The sequence below is a fragment of the Astyanax mexicanus genome, chromosome 20 (genome assembly GCF_023375975.1).
Source record: "Astyanax mexicanus isolate ESR-SI-001 chromosome 20, AstMex3_surface, whole genome shotgun sequence".
Taxonomy (NCBI): Eukaryota; Metazoa; Chordata; class Actinopteri; order Characiformes; family Acestrorhamphidae; genus Astyanax; species Astyanax mexicanus.
Window position 1 is genome coordinate 6,826,264 of NC_064427.1, and position 18,543 is coordinate 6,844,806.

The following is an 18,543-nucleotide window of genomic DNA, read 5'->3' on the forward strand; positions in this document are numbered from 1 at the left end:
GTAAGAGCACAGTTTTCCTCAAAACATTGCAATGCACACAACATTATGTGTGACATACCAGAGTTTAAAAGAGGACAAATTATTGGTGCACGTCTTGCTGGCGCATCTGTTACCAAGACAGCAAGTTTTTGTGATTCATCAAGAGCCACGGTATCCAGGGTAATGTCAGCATACCACCAAGAAGGACCAACCACATCCAACACTTATACTTTAAGTTTGATTTCATGCTAGCTTTGCCCATTCTTGGCATTCTCTCAGTCAGATTTATTAGGTAGAATCTGGATTCTCTGACAGTCTTAAAGGAGATTCCATATGTGTTCCTTTTTAGTTTTGGTGTCTTCAGTATTAATATACAATAAAAGAATATATAAAAATAAAGGAAATGGAATAAATAAGAAAGTGTGCCCAAACTTTTGGCTGATGCTGTATGTAAATTTCTCTGTTCTGACTGGATAAAAAGCAGCATTTCCAGACAGAAACATTTTTTCATAACACCCAAATTAATAAATGGAGCAGAAATACAGCATGTAACTGCATAGTTCTTTTCTGTGACATCCCAAAAACAATACATTTAAAGTAGAATAAATTACCTAAATAAATAAATGCACATTAAATCAACACAGAGCAAATTACACACAATACATTCAATCACTGACAATCCAGTGCTCTACAGAACTCATCATATTTAACAACTCTATCTGTACATACGACGAACACACCGACCACAGATCAGACCTTCTTAAGGTGGTACAATGACAGACCTTCTTAAGGTGGAACAATATGGACCACAGCATCTTCTATATTAGCAGGAAGGTGGAATTAAAGCATTTTAAAGGCATTTTAGGTATTTAGGCCACAAATGGTATTGTCAGTGTAAAACAACACCAGGAATAGACTGTATCTGAAGGGATTATTCACTGAATATCGACAGTCATTCCCAGATCAGGAGTGTCCTCAAAGTGCAGTTTAAAATCTGCGTCATGTTCCTCAAACACAGTGACCTAAAATAAACCATAGAAGGATACAAAAAAAGAAAAGAGAAAGTGAGAAAGTAAAATTTTATGGTTATAGCACAAGAAAAGAAAAAGTTAAAAACTACTTTCCTTTATGGTACTCTGAAGTACACTGACCAAACTTTACATTTCTTTACAAAAAGTAAAAAAAATCATGTGCAGCAAAAATGTAATAAAATCATTATGCATGAAAGAATAGCACTTTTTAAAAATCTGTCTTTAAAAATACTGCGACAGTATTTACTACATTGCCCAGCACTATCAGTGTGTAATTAAGTACACCATATGGCTTGTTCATATCGATATTGGAATTATATTGTATATGTTTAATACCTATATCCTGATACAAATGTTTGCCATAGCATCCAGCCCTATATATGGGCTACCAAATAAATGTAAAATACATATGTAAATGATTACATAAGGATGGATAATGGATGATTTTATTAATAATTTAATTCTTTTCTATTAATTGCTTCATAGAATTTCGTCCCACCTGCTGTTGCATGGTGATATAGTAAAAATCATACAAAATCAATAGATTTTGTGTAGGTGAACTTCATTTACATTTACAGTAGTTGAAATATAACAGGACAGTGAATTATGTTTAATTTGTGTATTTGACACATAAACTAACAGGGCCAATTTTGTGTGTGATAATAAATACATTTTCAGTAGGTACATTTTCAGTAATGTACAGTTAGCTACTGTACATTAGCCTTATAAAAGACGACATCCATCTCCACATGGACTATGCATGTCTTGGCTGATTGACTACATTTAGGATAAATGGAAAAAAAATGGAAAATACCAATTCAAATTTACTGACCAGATTGAGTCCACTGTTAAGGAAAGGCCCCGGGATGTAAAGTGCTTGCTGGGGGCCGAGGTCCCAGTATCGTCCGAGGTTCTGCCCGTTAATGAAGACTACACCTTTACTCCAGCCCTGAGAATCACAGATATTCATAATCATTAATATATTGATACCTCTTTGGATATTCTATTTCTATGTCTTGTTTATCTTGTGGAGTGCCACAGGGTTTCATTTTAGGGCCTATGAAATTGATAATAAATATGAAAGTGAAGAACTGAGACATGTGCATATACACAGGGTCCGAGAGATCACTCCATTTTCATATATATATATATATATATATATATATATATATATATATACTGTATATATATTTTTTTTTTTTCAAAATTTTCCCCATTTTCTCCCAATTTAGCTAGGCCAATTGTCCCACCCATTCAACTGCTACTGCTGTATATCCCTCATCTCTAATGATGCCTCAACACAAGGAGGGTGAAGACTAGCACACGCCTCCTCCGATATATGTGAAGTCAGCCACCACCTCTTTTCTAACTCCTGCTGATGCTGCATTGCCGAGTAGCATCACAGCGCGCTCGGAGGAAAGCGCAGCGACTCGGTTCTGATCCATCAGCTCACAGACGCCTTGGGCTGACCGACATCACATTAGGAGTGATGAGGGGAAAGAGCGCCATCTACTGAGCAAGGCCAATTGTGGGGCTCTGACAGCTGATGGCAAGCTGCATGAGCAGGATTCGAACCGAGCTATTGAACATGGTGGCAGCACTTTAGACCGCTGGACCACTCGGAGCATGGTTCTAATAATTTAATTTAACAATGATTTTCCATGCTACTTTAAAAAACATAGACTATGAAGAGTTTGAAGTGTTTACGTACTATTTCACTACCCTCTATGGTACTGTATTAAGGACAAGATATAAGTGCTTACATAAATACATATTGTTATAATACTGTAGATCATAACTGGCTATCTAAAATGAGTACAGTAAATTCTCCACCTCTACAAATCATCAAAGCAGTATACAATACTCTACAGAGCGGACATATTTTGCTGAAATTAAAAACTATAAACCAGTCCACTCACTGGTAGCTTAACAAACGTGTCACTTGGATAGCCGTCCACAAACAGCCGTCCCTGGAAAAATCCTGGAAAGCTCGGCTTCTCAGGAAGGAACTTCCATGGAGCTCTGTACAAACTAAATACAAAAAAAAAAAAAAAAAAAAACGTTTATAAAGCTTAACTGTTCAACATGACATTTAAGTCATTTTATTCAGAAGACACATTGAACACACTTAAAGACTTAAGCACGTCTCTTCTGGAATATGAGAAGTTAGAAAGAGCCGATGTTGTGCCAAATTCAGCACTCCTGTTAGAAAAAGCACCCCCTCTGTAACATTCGTTCTGTTAACCCAAACATGAAATAACGAATTTCGAAGTAAAGTTAAAGTGGATTATCTCCACTTTTATCAACAGACGGTGGTATTTCCATTTTCTGAGTAAAGTTACAGCCAAGAAGATCCGAGAGGGGGGTGCTTTTCCTGGCGGGGGTGCTGAATTTGGCACAACACCGGCTCCCCAGCTTTAATACATCCGCTAACAGATGCCTGTGCTGACCAACATCACACTAGGAGTGATGACTGGAAACAGCACCATCTACACACCCAAAGAGAGCATGGCTAATTGAACTCTCTCAGACTCCGGCTGCTGATGGCGAGCAGCATGGTCCGAGATTGAACCTCAGATCATTGCGGAAGGGCCTTAGTCCACTGGACTTGGCGTGTAGATCTTAATTAAACCGAAGCTGAATGTTGACTATTGACTAAAATATATGGTAAAAATAAGCTTCCACTAACCTATCAATAAAGCTTTGGGTCATATCCAGGCTGTAAATGGTGAAGTCTCTGAGGGGCGTGTTGTTCAAAAAAATGTCTCCTACAATACCTGCAAAAAAACAAAACAGTTAAAACAATTTAGCATGAAGCACTATCAAAACACATCATATTAGGTGATAGTCAGTATCATACATTTTTAATCTATATCTATAGTATTTTGATTAACTATAATATTTGGTAGTGAAGTATAGTAATCTGCTATATTGTGATGCTTGAGTGAAAGGTGAGAGGCTTGTTAAATTACTTAAGCAGCTCATTCTTGTATTTTTCTTATTGTGAGCACATTACAGTAAATATGTTAAGGTTAAGGTGAGATAACTGTATTATTGCTATATTAATATAAATATTAAATGATAAAGTAATGATACATTATGTTTTTATCAAATGTATTTCTTTCCTTATTTAAATTCCATACCTTTTCGCTGATGATCCAAAGCTTTTCCAGAATGTGCTCTCCCACAGTTTTCCACCAGTAAGCTCAAAGTCCGCTCCTGCTACAGAAATACACAAATTCTAATTAAACACATCTGTGAACATGATTATAGAAACAGAACTTTTGAATGCGTATTTTGCATGCCACAGTAAATTTAAACACAATTAAGGAAATTTCTGATTAGTTACCTTCCCCTCAGGAACGGCTAATTCCAGCGTCTTGTAATTAAATAAGCCAATGAAACCTCTGTTCACAAACACCTGGTGGAACATTATCAGCATATATTATAACCAATCCTTGATATTATCATTAATGAATGAAACAGGAACTGGAATGTACTACCACTGTCAAAACAATACAACAATATGTTGTTGATTAAATAAATAAATAAAATTCATTATTTGTGTAATTAAATTTATTTCAAAGGTTTCCTCCTTTGAAACAGATGTGGTGTCACTTATGGTACATTTTACACTGTACATGTTTTTTGTCGTTTGTACCTGGAAACTTAAGAAATGTTTTATAAGGTGTGGCAGCCCTTCTTTGGCTATATTGGCTATATAAAAAAACTTCCTTGACCAGACCGAATAACTTAGGTAATTTGTTAGTCTTACACTAGGTTGACCATATTTGTATTAATTACATTTAGACTATATGTATAATCATATTATATTGTATGTAATATTAGAGAAATATCTTTAAAAATATATAAATATGTGCAGAAAAATTAAATCATTACTTTATAGACAATATGTGTCTTTATGTGTCTGACTGTTTTTATTGTATTTATTGAAAAAAAGAACACTTTTTATTACCATAGTGTTAAACTGAGCACTCACCAGGGCCCGGTCTCGGATGTTGTCTCGAGACTTCAGGAAGCCTCCAGTGGTGATGGTGGTCTCGTACAGGGTGTAGCCATACGCTTGTCCATTCTTGTTATTTACTGGAAGATTTTCCATGTTGACTGGAAGCCGGGATTTAAAAGGCTTTGAGATTAAAAACAAAAGCAGTTTACTGTATTTAGTAAGTCAGATGTTCAGTGTTTGCCAGTCAGCTGGCTGTAGGAGTGCTTTGTTTAAAATATATTTGATTGGATTTTGGCTCAGATTGGATTAAAATGCTGAATACGGCATAAACTGATCACATACGAGAGACATACTTGTTACTGATTGTGTTCTACTTTTTATTTACTTTAAACTTGTTTGACCCTGACTTTTAAACAGTGGCTTTCTCTCCTCACCTCGTGTGTGAAGGGCAGGGCGTCCCATAAGAAGAGGTGTTGGAACATGATCGCTGCCTCGTACCCTTTCTTCCTGCGCAGACCTGGCACGTCTGAGAGCAGATAATCTGAAACAAATACACCACGCAACAAGCTGCAGAGTTTTCTTAAATGCATAATGGATTAATCATCAGTAATTAAATGTAAAGCAATGCAAACTATGTACACTGTTCTTAAGTTATAACAGAGGAGGAAAAAGCCAGGAGCCACTGGTGGATCCACAGAGTTTAAGAGGTCAAATCTGCATAACAGCCACATGGGATGACATAGCAAATTACTAGAAACAGCAGATTATCCACTCAAAATTGTTTTAGGACATTTTTAGAAACTTACCTAATTGGTATAGAACCTTTACCTTATGTTTTCTGTAGGCTTGTCTATATAACTGTTCCTTTAAATTGCTTAATTTATTTTTAACATATCATCACACACTGTAAGGTAATATCAATATTTTCTAAAACAAAATTAGTGAGCTTTTCTTATTTCATAATACACTCCATCCTTTGCTATTCTTCAGTGAGTATGTGCAGAGAAGTGGTGCAAAACTTTCTACACATTGAACTTTCACTCCTTTTGGTAAACTCTTTAACTTAAATGATAATTCATGCTTAATGAAGTATATTTTAGTTGCTGTAAATAACGGAGCACCATTAACCCCTGCATCTTTCCTATTGGTTCCTGGCATAATTTATTTGCATACTGTGTGTGTGTCCCAACACTAATGGCTAGGATGTGTGTGTCAGACTATGGTGTAGGTTCCACACAGAAGTGTAAATTGGCCTTAACTCACCATCAGTGTGCAGTCTTGCCCACTAGTGCTACCTTCACTGGTGTATTCAGTTGTATTTTAGCATTTTGTTTACTGCAAAATGCTGGCTAAGAACTGCAAAGAAGTATCTCTTAACTGCATTAATTTCCCATGTAATGGGAAAACAGTCTAGCAGACTGTTAAATGGTTATAAATGGTTATTAGAGTTGAGTTATTACGCTATCTAAAGTCAGTACAACTCAACTAAACCGTAAAACATTCATAAAATTTAACTTTAAAAAGAAAGGAGGGGAAACAATGCTAACATCATCAATGGTCATCCTGCTGAAGCTGAAGCCTGCCCATGAGAAGAGATATGGTAAGAGAAAAGAGAAAAAGAAAGAAGGAGGAAGATGGGGAGGAGGTGGGTGCGAAGATGTTCGACGCGCAGGTAGAGAGGAAGTGAGGGTTCATACAGGGGAGAAAGTGGGAGGAGTTAGAGCGTGGATCAATCTCCCAAAGCTAAGTTATATTAATAACTCCACTTGAATCATTTCTACCACTCTATTTCTCATAAAACATTCAAATGGTGTAGGAATGATGTGGTGGAAAAACATACGCATGCAAATTACTATGGCTCACAGAAAAAAAAAATAAGGAAAAAGGATATACATCTAAAAAGACTTAAAACTTATTTGAGTTTAAAAGGAGCTGAAGTCTGAAGCTCCACTCACTGTTGTATCGGCTGAAGATGTCTCTGAGGAGGTGGTACTTTGGTGTGTAATCTCCATCTTCAGACAAAGGAGCATCATAATCTGAAGAAATGACACATAATAAAACCATGACAGATTTACAAGGTTTCCAATTTATGTTGCTTTGCAGTTTTCAGTCAAAATGACTAAGATTAATATTATAGACAGTGGTCCAATGATGTAATGCGTTCTGGCACCATTTCAATGTGAAGAACCTACACTGGCCTTAATATAATGTTATAAAATTTATATTAAACCTGATGATGTCCTGAAGATACACTGCACTGATTTATAAAATGATGTAATGTCACCCTCTTCTGGTCATTTTTAGTAGTTCAGTAACAGATCCCTTGAACTAACAATTGTTTGACCCCTTCAACGATTCTTTCAGAAGGCTAACACCACATTTCAATTCTAATTTAAGTATCAAGTAAATCAAGTAAATAGGCCCTAAAAAAACCTTGAGGAATGCCATAAAATATGGTAAAGTAAATGGTATTACAATAGATTTTACTTTAATTAATTAATTGTTTATTTAGGGTTTAATCGATTAACTAATGAATGCTGATAAACAAACACTGTCTGATAAGTCAGTTGTCGAAGAGTGATGCGAACCATAGCTTGTGACGAGAGGTTTGTAGGAGGGATTTGCTGAAGCGCCGCTCATGAAGCCGAAGTTTGTCCCACCGTGAAACACGTACAGGTTGATGGACATTCCCTGTCTCAGAACCTCCCTCACTACGGCCACCATGTCTGCCAGAAAAGAGAAAAAATAAGAAATTGATTAAGAACTGAATAACAATGATGCAAGTTGATGGAGGCACAAGTTCAGGTTTCACAACTTTAAATCAGGTTCCTCACACTAAAACTGCCTAAAAGCCAAGCAACACAATAACAGCCAACTGGGTTGCCATAGCGAGTGTTTAGCAACCACTTAGCAACTGCATAGCAACCACTTTTGGATATCAAACAAGTTTAAGCTTAAAAAACACCATAGCAAAGACTTCACAACAACAACACAGCAACTACCTGGGACAGCATAGCAACTGTCTGCAAGCAACTAGCAACACCCTAGCAACCACCTAGTAATGTCTTTTCTTCATTAGTGAAACAGTAAAGTTCAATAATTCACCTATTTAATAATGAATGGCACCGGGATTTATACAGGTACAAGTACTGAAAGCAATTTTTAAATGATTGCAAAAAATAAAATTAATAAATCCAATACTGTTAATTATGTTTTATTTTACAAGTTAAATGACACTAAATTACAATAAATACAAATAAAACCCTAGAATTTTTTTGCATAAATAAATTAAGGGTGTTTTTACATCTGCATTTTAAGTCCAGTTCTATTAGACTTTGGTTCAATTAATCAGGTGAAAGCACAGTGAATATAGAACATTTATAAGATCATGTTAAATAGAAAGGGGCCATACTGTATTGTTTGCAATAATATCAGTAATTTTCTTGAAAAATTATTTTGTATTTGTTTTGCTATTAACTGTATTTACTTTTCATTTCGATATTACCATTTATATGCATGCAATAAATATGCTGCCCTTTTATTTTGTGGTAGATTTTTGTTGTTATATATTTTATTTTATCACAGTATTATTATTTATTCAATATCAGAGTCTTGGAAAGTTACTGTCTAGGAAGTGGATAAAGTTTATAGATTTTTTTTCTACTGAATTTATAAAACTCTTAAATTTATACTGAATAAAACTTTATTATTGTTGCAGTAGCATACAAATAAAAAAATGTTTTGTCATATGGCCAAGAATATAAATAGCGCAAAAATACTCTGAAATACTTTGTTATAATTTTAGGGCCACTCCTTTATTTTCGCCCACCCCCACTGCTAACCATATGTAACATTCATATTTAAAACTTTACCCTCAGCTGGAAAAGTGTGGTGAAGGTCACCCCAGCCATCAAACCATCCGGTCCAATGCTCCATAATCAGTATGGGGCTGTTGGGCTGTAAGAACAAGTAAATACATGATGTTATAAATACATACAGAAGTGAAAAGATGGGACACATAATGTGATCAAATCATCTGGGAATTACCTGCACAGCTTCCAGATACTTGATGTCTTCGTAATTTAATTTGCGCAGATTTAGAGTTCTGAGGGCTGAGACACAGGGAGAAGGAATGAGAGCTGCCTCAAACCATCGACAAATGTAATTTAGGATTATATGATTATTTCAAATGTGCTATCAGTGCTTTACCTCCACTCAGTCCACCACTCTTTAAACCCTCGTGGCTGTCAGACGTCAGAAGGAGCTCACTGACACCTCTGGACTGAAGAGCCTTTGAGAGAAAATACAGTGTTTATCATTACAGGTGAGTCAGTTTAATCAGTTAATGTAGCGTTCTAAGGGTTTTCACATACAAATAAGTTCACGTTAATGGTCAGGACCCCAAAGGACCACCACAGAGCAGGTATTGTATGAGTTCTGGGTCATTCTCAGCACTGCAGTAACACTGATTGGCATGATGGTGGTGTACGAGGTGTTAGTTTGGGTTGTACTGGTGCAAGGGGATTAGGCACAGCTAGTGCTGCTGTAGTTTTTAAACACCTAGGTGTTTGGCGCAAAGTGGTCCAGTGGACTAAGCGCTGCCACTATGATTTGGAGATCGCTGGGTCGAATCCAGGTCATGCAGCTTGCCATAAGCTGCCAGAGCTCTGAGAGAGCACAATTGGCCTGGCTCACTCTGGGTGGGTAGATGGCGCTCTCTACCCTCATTACATGATGCTGGTCAGCACAAAGCATTTTGAAAGCATAACTGAGCTGAACTCGGCAATGCTGCATCAACAGCAGTTGGAAAAGAGGTGATGGCTGTGATGTAGGAAGCATCCGCTAGTCTTCGCCCTCCTTGTGCTGTGGTTTCACTAGTGATCAGAGATATATAGCTGACTAGCAGTAAACGCAACCTGAACTAATGATAAAATACACACAAGAACCAACAAAGGAAACAGGAAATGCAGGGCTGTAAATAAACAAACAAGGAGGGAAAGGAAACAGGGAACACATGGGGAAAGTAACGAGGGGGCGGAGCTATAGATGAAACACAGGTGAAGGCGAAGGCACTAGACACACCGCAAAGCACATGGAGGAGATAAACAAATTAATTATTAGAATTGATGGGGGTTTTACTGAAAAAAAAATAATCAACAATCAACTTTGTTTAAAATAAGAACCTGCTTCTTCAATCGTGATGTTAATCCAGATTAATAGACTTCTACCATCAGGCTTAAGTAATAATACATGCATATTTCACCCTCCAGCACATCATTTCAACTCTTTGTGAGTATGTATGGCAAATATATGTCCTGATGATTCCTTACCTCTTTAAGAAAGGGCATATAGTCACTGTCCACTGCAAACGATCCATACGCATGTTCCACTTGAACAGCTATGATAGGACCACCTTTTTTAAACTGAAAATAAAAAAATACATATTTCTTTTTCAAAGCCAAAATCATAATCAAAAAACATTTAAAAAAATATACATCCTGAGAGCCATTAACCCCATTACCTGCAAAGGCACCACCTTTGGAATGAGCTTGTCAAAGAAAGCATTGACAGCTTCTGTAAAGCCTGGGTACGTGGTCCTCAGCTTCATCTTCTTGTCTCTTAACAGCCAACTAAAGTAGGACATTTTTATGTTTTAGTAAAAACAACACTGTTTTCACATCATTAAGCAATTACATAATTGCATTGCTGCAGTATGGGGTCTACAAGAGGACAAATTAATCATAAAGTGTTAGCCCAGGATGGCTTAGGAACGCCCACACCTACATTATATATAAGGCCTGATAGTAGATGAAAGTTGGATGGAACATTCGATTTCTAAAATTGTACGAACATTTAATATTCCTCCACATTCACATTAGGGATGGGACAATATATCGATACTGCGATATACTGAAAATACGCTTCAATCATATCATTATTGTATTCACATGTGGTATCAAATAAGAATTGTTTTATTGAAACTCACCCCCCCAATTTGATTTACTAAAGTCACTGCTTAAAGCTGATGTCTGTTAGTTTTCTCTGGTGAGAATGGGTAATTACACCAAACATGCAGAAGAATAATTTTAAACTGGGGGGTTGTGATGTGGTCTCCTTTCAGAGCGAATGAATTCGATTCCAGGTTATGTTCAGGCAGAGAGAGAGAGCGCGCTCAGTCAGAAACTTCACTCCTTTGTTATTCCTATGGATGAATGAGCTACTGAGGTCTGAGTTTCCTTTTCTGAAGTCTCCATTGCTCCACCAGCAGCTCGCATTCACTAAAAACTGAGCCGGATCCTCTTTTAGAGGCTGTACATGTGCATCCATAATTCCTGTTATTTCTTATTTAGAAGTATTTTATCCTTTTTTAGTAACTGATGTGAATTATTATGTATTGTCTTGTGATATATCAGGTATCGCAGAATCCAGTATTGGGATATCGCTAATTTAATACTGTGAGATTCCCTGTGATTTCCATCCCTAAATCCAACTACTGTGGACAACACAGTGAGTGGTAATGATCGTGACCGGCGGCATCTGGCTAGAAATGTCCATGTGAACAGACAAGCTACTCTGCCAGAAATCACATCCACATTTAATACAGGAGATACAGGAGGCACCACACGCATATTGTATACTGCAGGTAAGTGCAGTGTTCATTAATTTTTATGGGACTTTGCAAAAATCATAGTTCCTGTCCCATGATGTATGGCATTTTATTGGGTGTAGATTCATAGCATTTTTGTCTAATTGCTGTCAAAAGTTTCTTTTTAAGTGTTTACTACCATGCAAACATGTTTAAGTATATAAAACTGTAATTGGTCACAATCAACTCATATATAATGTATTACATGGCCACACATTACGGTCTAATGCAATATCTACATCACTAAACCAATGCAATATGTTATAATATACAAAGACATAAACCAGACACTGTAAATACATGGCCTGTCCAGAGGCCTGGTACAAATGTAGCCAATAGAATCCATCAACACTCTATCACTGTCTTCTTAAAGGGCAGCCCAGGTTTTCCTTTCACTGATAAAAAGTCTCATTATAGCAAATCCTGGCAATTTCTGGTGCTGGATCAAGTGATCTCTGTGCAAACAGCTTTACACTCCTGAGGATAATTACATTTGCTCAGGAATTTATGTCTCTAAAAGAACCTTAAAGACCTAAAGTGAATACTGGAGAGGACTTTTCTTAAAAAAGGCTTTAAAAGCTGAGGGTCAAATGTGTATCCAGTATCCAAGTAAACTTATCCAGCACTGAAGCACTGAGGTAAATTCTCACTAGCATAGTTAGAAACCCACCTAGGCAATCCTCCAAGATCCAGGTCTGAGCCTATGTAGGGTCCTGGCCGGAGAACCACCCACAGACCCAGGTCAGCAGCCTGGATGAGGAACATTCTGAGGAATTCAAATATATATCACATTAGAGATTTTAGCTAAAATACAACACTATCTCATTATTTACGGTGAATCTAGTCTGCCTTCTAAAAACATCATATTATACAGCATTCAAAGCTAATCATAAAACACTGATGTATTTTAAGCTAAAGCTACTATCTATATACAGCTCTGGAAAAAAAAATAAGAGACCACTTAAAAATGATAAGTTTCTTTGATTTTACCAAATTAAAAACCTCTGGAATATAATCAAGAGGAAGATAAATGATCACAAAACATCAAACCAAGCTGAACTGCCTGAATTGTTGCATCAGGAGTGGCATAAAGTTATCCAAAAGCAGTGTGAAAGACTGGTGGAGGAGAACATGCCAAGATGCATGAAAACTGTGATTAACCTAATATTGATTTCTAAACTCTTAAAACTTGAAGAATATTATGAATATTAACTTGTTTTCTTTGCATTATTTGAGGTTTGAGACCTTTGCATTTTTTTTTTGTCATTTCAGTCATTTCTCATTGTCTGCAAACAAATGCTCTAAATGACAACATTTATATTTGGAATTTGAGAGAAATTGCCCGTAGTTTGTTGTTTTATTCTATAATGTTCATTTTACTCAAGCATTGCCTCTTGTTAACACGTGTTTTACATTAAATCTAAGTTAAAACAGTCTTTTACTCATAATGTTGTATTCATAATCATGTGGTGTAACACAGGGAGTTTTCAGAATGCATTAAATTCTGCATATGTCACCACCACTGTGAACAATTCTGATATACCGTAATAGGCTTTATCTACATTTTAGACATTTTAAAATACATATATTAGACTTTTCCCTATACTGCTTCTGAGTACTGGATGAAATCATGGTAAAATCCTGCCTGAATGAACAGCTTGCAGTTATGCAAAACAAAAGCAGGTCTGTGCAAACATTCTCCACATTTACATGTACAACAATATCAGATTTCCGAAGATATCTGATTACTTAAAGCGTAGTTACACCTGTCAAAACATATCCCACATTTATATTGTATTTTCTGTAGTTTCACTTTTCAAACATTTGTGCATCTTTCTTTAAATTTCAAAAACGGTCCTAATTTGTTTATACCTGACCATTTTCTCACCCATACCATATGAACAAAACTATAGGGACACTTGCTTATTATTATTATTATTTATATATATATATATATATATATATATATATATATATATATATATATATATTTTTTTTTTTTTTTTTTTATCAAGGGTATTAAAAATAATTTATCCTGTTGGATTTAATTGGATTAACTGCCTTTACTACATTCTGTAGCATTGCTGTAAAGGTGTGATTACATTCAGCAACCCAAGCATTAGTAAGGTTAGGATGTTGAATGATCACAACCTCACCTCATCATCCCTAACACCCCAACATCATAACAAGCTGTTTTTATGGATACTGCATTTTTAAGATGGATATAAATAAAAGATGTCTATTCTGATAAACCTCTGATGGTTATACTAGCTTACCTGATACTGTTCAGGGGGTCCACTGAGACTACCTGTGATGTAATTCCCATTGTGTGAACAGTGCAGAGTTAATGACTGGGCCTACCACTAAACAAACAGGTTATAATCCCACCTGACTAAAGCAGACTGACACTGCTGTCAGGGGACCAACTGCAGAGGCAGCCTGTAACGCTCAGCACAATGTTAGCTTGATGGTTACTCAGCTTTTCTCAGTCTGCTGGGTCTGATTTTAGCTCAGCAACATATTTTTATGTAAAAAAAAAGCACATACGCAAGTCTATTTAGCTATGGGGACACAGGAGGCTCAAGCCCCAAAACCTGTATTTATAATAGGGCTGTAGCGGTAGAGGGAGGCAGGGTAAGGTAGATTGAAGTGGAGCAAGGCAGAGTGAGCTACAGTGAGGTAGAGTGATTAAGAACAAGGTAAAGCAAGGGAGTGTATGGTAGAGTGAGGCAGAGCAAGGTAGAATAAGGTAAAAAAAAGGAAGAGAGAGATAGAGTGAGGCAGGATAATATAGAGTGAGGTAGAGTAAAACAGAGTAAGAAAGAGTGAGGTAGAAGGGCGCAGAGCAAGGTAGAGTGAGGCAGGGTAATGTAGAGTGAAGTAGAGGCAGGTAGAATGAAGTAAAGGGAGGTAGAGGGAGGTAGATTGAAGTAGAGGAAGAGGGAGATAGAGTGAAGTAGAGGCAGGTAGAATGAGGTAAAGGGAGGTAGAAGGAGGTAGAGTGAAGTAGAGGCAGATAGAATTAAGTAGAGGCAGGTAGAGTGAAGTAAAGGAAGATAGAAGGAGGTAGAGTGAAGTAGAGGCAGGTAGAATGAAGCAGAGTGAGGCAGAGTGAAGTAAAGGAAGGTAGAAGGAGGTAGAGTGAAGTAGAGGCAGATAGAATTAAGTAGAGGGAGGTAGAGTGAAGTAGAGGCAGATCAAATTTAGTAGGGGGAGGTAGAGTGAAGTAGAGGAAGGTAGAAGGAGGTAGAGTGAAGTAGAGGCAGATAGAATTAAGTAGAGGGAGGTAGAGTGAAGTAGAGGCAGGTAGAATGAAGTAAAGAAAGGTAGAGGGAGGTACAGTGAAGTAGAGGAAGAGGGAGGTAGAGTAAAGTAGAGGCAGGTAGAATGAAGTAGAGGCAGGTAAAATGAAGTAGAGGGAGTTAGAGCGAGGTAGAGTGAAGTAGAGGCAGGTAGAATGAAGCAGAGTGAGGCAGAGTGAAGTAGGGTGCGGTAGAGCAAGGTCATATAATACACTTCTAATTTATACCTAGAGTATTTCAGCCCAGCCTGCTTTTAAAATGCAGCACAATACAGGTCGTCCAATCAGGAAAGAGTTTATTTACATATGTCTCTAAAACAGCCTGGCTAATTCTAAAATATAAAAAATGACTGACCATAAATTGATTATTTATAATGTTTGGGAGATCAATTTGGACACAAATGTCAGAGGTGAACCTTATAAAATATACACAGCAAAATTGCCAGTGTTAAATTTTGACTCTCAAAAGTGCTAATTTAAAACTGGCAAATTTGCTAAGAAGCTCTCTAATATTATTAATCAAATATTTTTACATATTAGACAAACAAGGCTGTAAACAAATAAGTAAACGTACTCCAAATCCAAATTTCCACGGAACTGGAACTCTCCTCTTTCCGGCTCGTGTAGATTCCACGGCACAGATCTAAAACACACACTCATAGTTAATTAATGAAGAACCCAAAGCAGGTGGTTAAAGGCCTCGGTAGGACGACTCGTTTCACACCTACGTCGTGAGGGTGTTGACGCCGCAAGCCTTCATTTTCAACATGCGATCCTTCCAGTAGGCCCTGGGTATCCGGAAGTAGTGAAGTGAGCCTCCCAGGAGGCGAAACGACTCACCTCCCAAGCTGAACTGGGAAGAGTTGACACTCAACCCGTGTGTCCTGCTTATTCTTATCCTCCCTGATTTCTCACTGAACAAAAAACAAAAACAAATGTTTATAACATTAATAGATATTTTAATATCACCTACATGGCGTGTGTAATGCAAAAAGATAATATAATAACCACAACATAATAAAATATGAGATATTATGAAATATACAGTCTTAAAAGACACAATCAGAAATACAATTTACACTTTATAATGTTTATAGTGTTTTACAACAGTATGTAAAGAGATTAATAACAATTTTATAAGGTCTGTGATGCTATAAAAGCATTACATTATACAAAGCAAAACATTATAAAAACTACTAAATAGTGTCTTTATTTTTAAAACACACTATAATAACCCCCATATAGGCCTTAAAAATTTGAAGACATTATAACATCCACTACATTGTGTCTACAGTGTTAACAGAGTTTACAACTGCCCCTTCATAATGTCTATAATTTTAATTGAATATAGTGTCAAAAGTATTATATATATATATATATATTGTATGTAGCTTTAAACAAACCTATAATAACTACTAAATAGCATCTGTAACTTTTAAAAATGACAACAATTATCACTAAATAGGATCAACAGCTTAAGTTAAGTCAGTTACATAAGAACTACTGTATATAGTGTCTATAGTTTCAGAAAGCACTATAATCAAGATATACACTGTATAGTAACCTTAATAATAAAGTAAATCTTAACTATGTCCCACTATGTAGTATCTGTAGTTTTAAAGTGACTACAGTTTTTTTATATACACTGTAATAAACACTATAATCTATTATTTAAAAAGGCACTATAATGAAATATATATATATATATATATATTGTAAATACTGTAAAATCCACAACAATAACCTGTTGTCTACATATTTAAAATACAGTAAAACAGACATTAAAACATCTAAATTTATCATAAATTGTATGATACTCACCAAAATATACTATATTTACAATATTTTGTATATAATAATAAAGCCACTATAATAACCACTACAAAATGTCTAAAGGGTTTAAAGACAGTGTACTAGATACTATATAATGTCTATAGCTTTAAAGGCACTATAATAATCAGTCTACTAGATGGGCAGTAGAGGTCCGGATTCCTGCACACTTCTGTGCTTTTCCTGCTGAAACACACCTGATTCCACTCACCTGTTAATTGTCAGGTTTAATAGGTTTGTTAAAGCAGGGAAATCAGCAAACTGTGCTGGACTCTGTGCCCTGTTTCCCATCCTGATCTATATAGTAGTTTTAGAACTTTATAATCGCATTATAATAGAGTTCAATATAAAACAGGTATACATCACTATAATTCTATATTTTTGTATATTACCACACGCTGTATGATGGCTTATTGTAAAATTTGTGTCTACAAACATCTGAAAAATTAATTTCCAATTTCACATACTAAATGCCAGTCAGTTAAAGTGAGATACTGTAAATAATGCATACTGAAAGATCAGGAATGTGTTTCAAAATCATATCACAATAATCATAAATATCATAATAATATTTTTCAATTTACTAACCCATTCATTCCTTTATTTATTTTGTATTTTTGGTAGGAACAGGTGCTATGGAATTTGATGTTCTGATTGGTCTAAAATGACATAATATAGTAAATTGTTTTTTTGGTTGCATTGCATTTGTTTAAGGCTCATGATGGAAAAACTATTTTAAAACCAGGTTTATTTAACATTGTCTAACATACATCATCGATTAATATAGAAATTCTGACACTGAATCAGCATTCATTTAAAGACAGATTGAATTGTTGAGGCTGAGCTCTTAAAATTACCAGACCACAGCCAATAATACAAATGAGATATAACTATATATTTAATGTTTTTAAGAAACGATTAATACAAATCATTCATATAAAAACATAACTTGAAATAAATAAATTGAATAAATGTAAAATCGATGTGCACAAATAAATCAATTCTGAAGTTGGGATTAACACTTGTTTCAATGCATTAGCAATGGAGAAATTAATGTTTATTCAACGTCCTTTTGCTGACAGTCTGGGTATTGTTTTGTAGAGACTAAAGGAAAGTAATACTTTCTTAAAATATATATACAGCTCTGGATAAAAATAAGAGGCCTCTTCAAAATAATGAGTTTATTTGATTTTACCAAATTGAAAACCTCTGGAATATAATCAAGAGGAAGATGGATGATCACAAACAATCAAACCAAGCTGAACTACTTGAACATGCCACCAAGAGTGGCATAAAGATATCCAAAAGCAGTGTGTAAGACTGGTGGAGGAGAATATGATGCCAAGATGCATGGAAACTGTGATTAAAAACCAGGGTTATTCCACCAAATATTGATTTCTGAACTCTTAAAACTGTATGAATATGAACTTGTTTTCTTTGCATTATTTGAGGTCTGAAAGCTCTGCATCTTTTTGTTATTTAAGCCATTTCTCATTTTCTGCAAATAAATGCTCTAAATGACAATATTTTTCTTTGGAATTTGGAAGAAATGTTGTCCGTGGTAATGTTAACACATCTCCAAGTTGCTCACCTGAGGTGACGGTAAATGATGACCCCAGTGATGCTCAGGAAGAGGGCAACATATCTCCTCCTGTGAGAGCTCCTCACACTGAGAATAACCATCAGGTCTGAGTTTTACTTCCTCCAAAACACCAGAAAAACCACCAAACCCGACCATAGCCCAGAACCGCCGCTCTCCAGGCTTCTCCGCAGCCCGCCACAACGGGAA

At 36.0% G+C, this 18,543-nt stretch overlaps 1 protein-coding gene across 3 annotated transcripts; it reads right to left on the minus strand.

The window, feature by feature from the left end:
* Nucleotides 1–240: 240 nt before the first annotated feature.
* LOC103036043 (beta-galactosidase-1-like protein 2) lies at nt 241–18,535 on the minus strand. 3 transcript variants are annotated; one of them, XM_015604642.3, is made up of 19 exons: nt 18,346–18,535; nt 15,653–15,838; nt 15,499–15,567; nt 12,294–12,389; nt 10,499–10,607; nt 10,308–10,400; nt 9,187–9,268; nt 9,025–9,089; nt 8,850–8,934; nt 7,566–7,703; nt 6,933–7,013; nt 5,412–5,518; nt 5,011–5,157; nt 4,360–4,431; nt 4,154–4,229; nt 3,700–3,787; nt 2,930–3,041; nt 1,843–1,959; nt 241–1,001 (listed from the first exon to the last, which is right to left on the minus strand). In XM_015604642.3, exons 1-19 carry the CDS (start codon nt 18,435–18,437, stop codon nt 915–917), a joined length of 1,902 nt encoding a protein of 633 aa, XP_015460128.3. In that variant the 5' UTR covers nt 18,438–18,535; the 3' UTR covers nt 241–914. The 3 variants fall into 3 exon arrangements, with proteins under 3 accessions (XP_015460128.3, XP_007244782.3, XP_015460129.3); XM_007244720.4 differs by having other exon boundaries at nt 4,154–4,232; XM_015604643.3 differs by lacking the exon at nt 18,346–18,535 and having other exon boundaries at nt 4,154–4,232; nt 15,649–15,737.
* Nucleotides 18,536–18,543: the final 8 nt, after the last annotated feature.

Excerpts from the sequence above, each read along its gene's own strand:
- LOC103036043 (XM_007244720.4), bottom strand. The coding sequence starts at position 18,437 with ATGGTTATTCTCAGTGTGAGGAGCTCTCACAGGAGGAGATATGTTGCC. Across the intron at positions 8,935-9,024 it reads AGTATCTGGAAGCTGTGCAG|CCCAACAGCCCCATACTGAT; the intron begins GTAATTCCCAGA and ends TTGTTCTTACAG. Across the intron at positions 3,042-3,699 it reads ACCCAAAGCTTTATTGATAG|TTTGTACAGAGCTCCATGGA; the intron begins GTTAGTGGAAGC and ends TTTTGTATTTAG.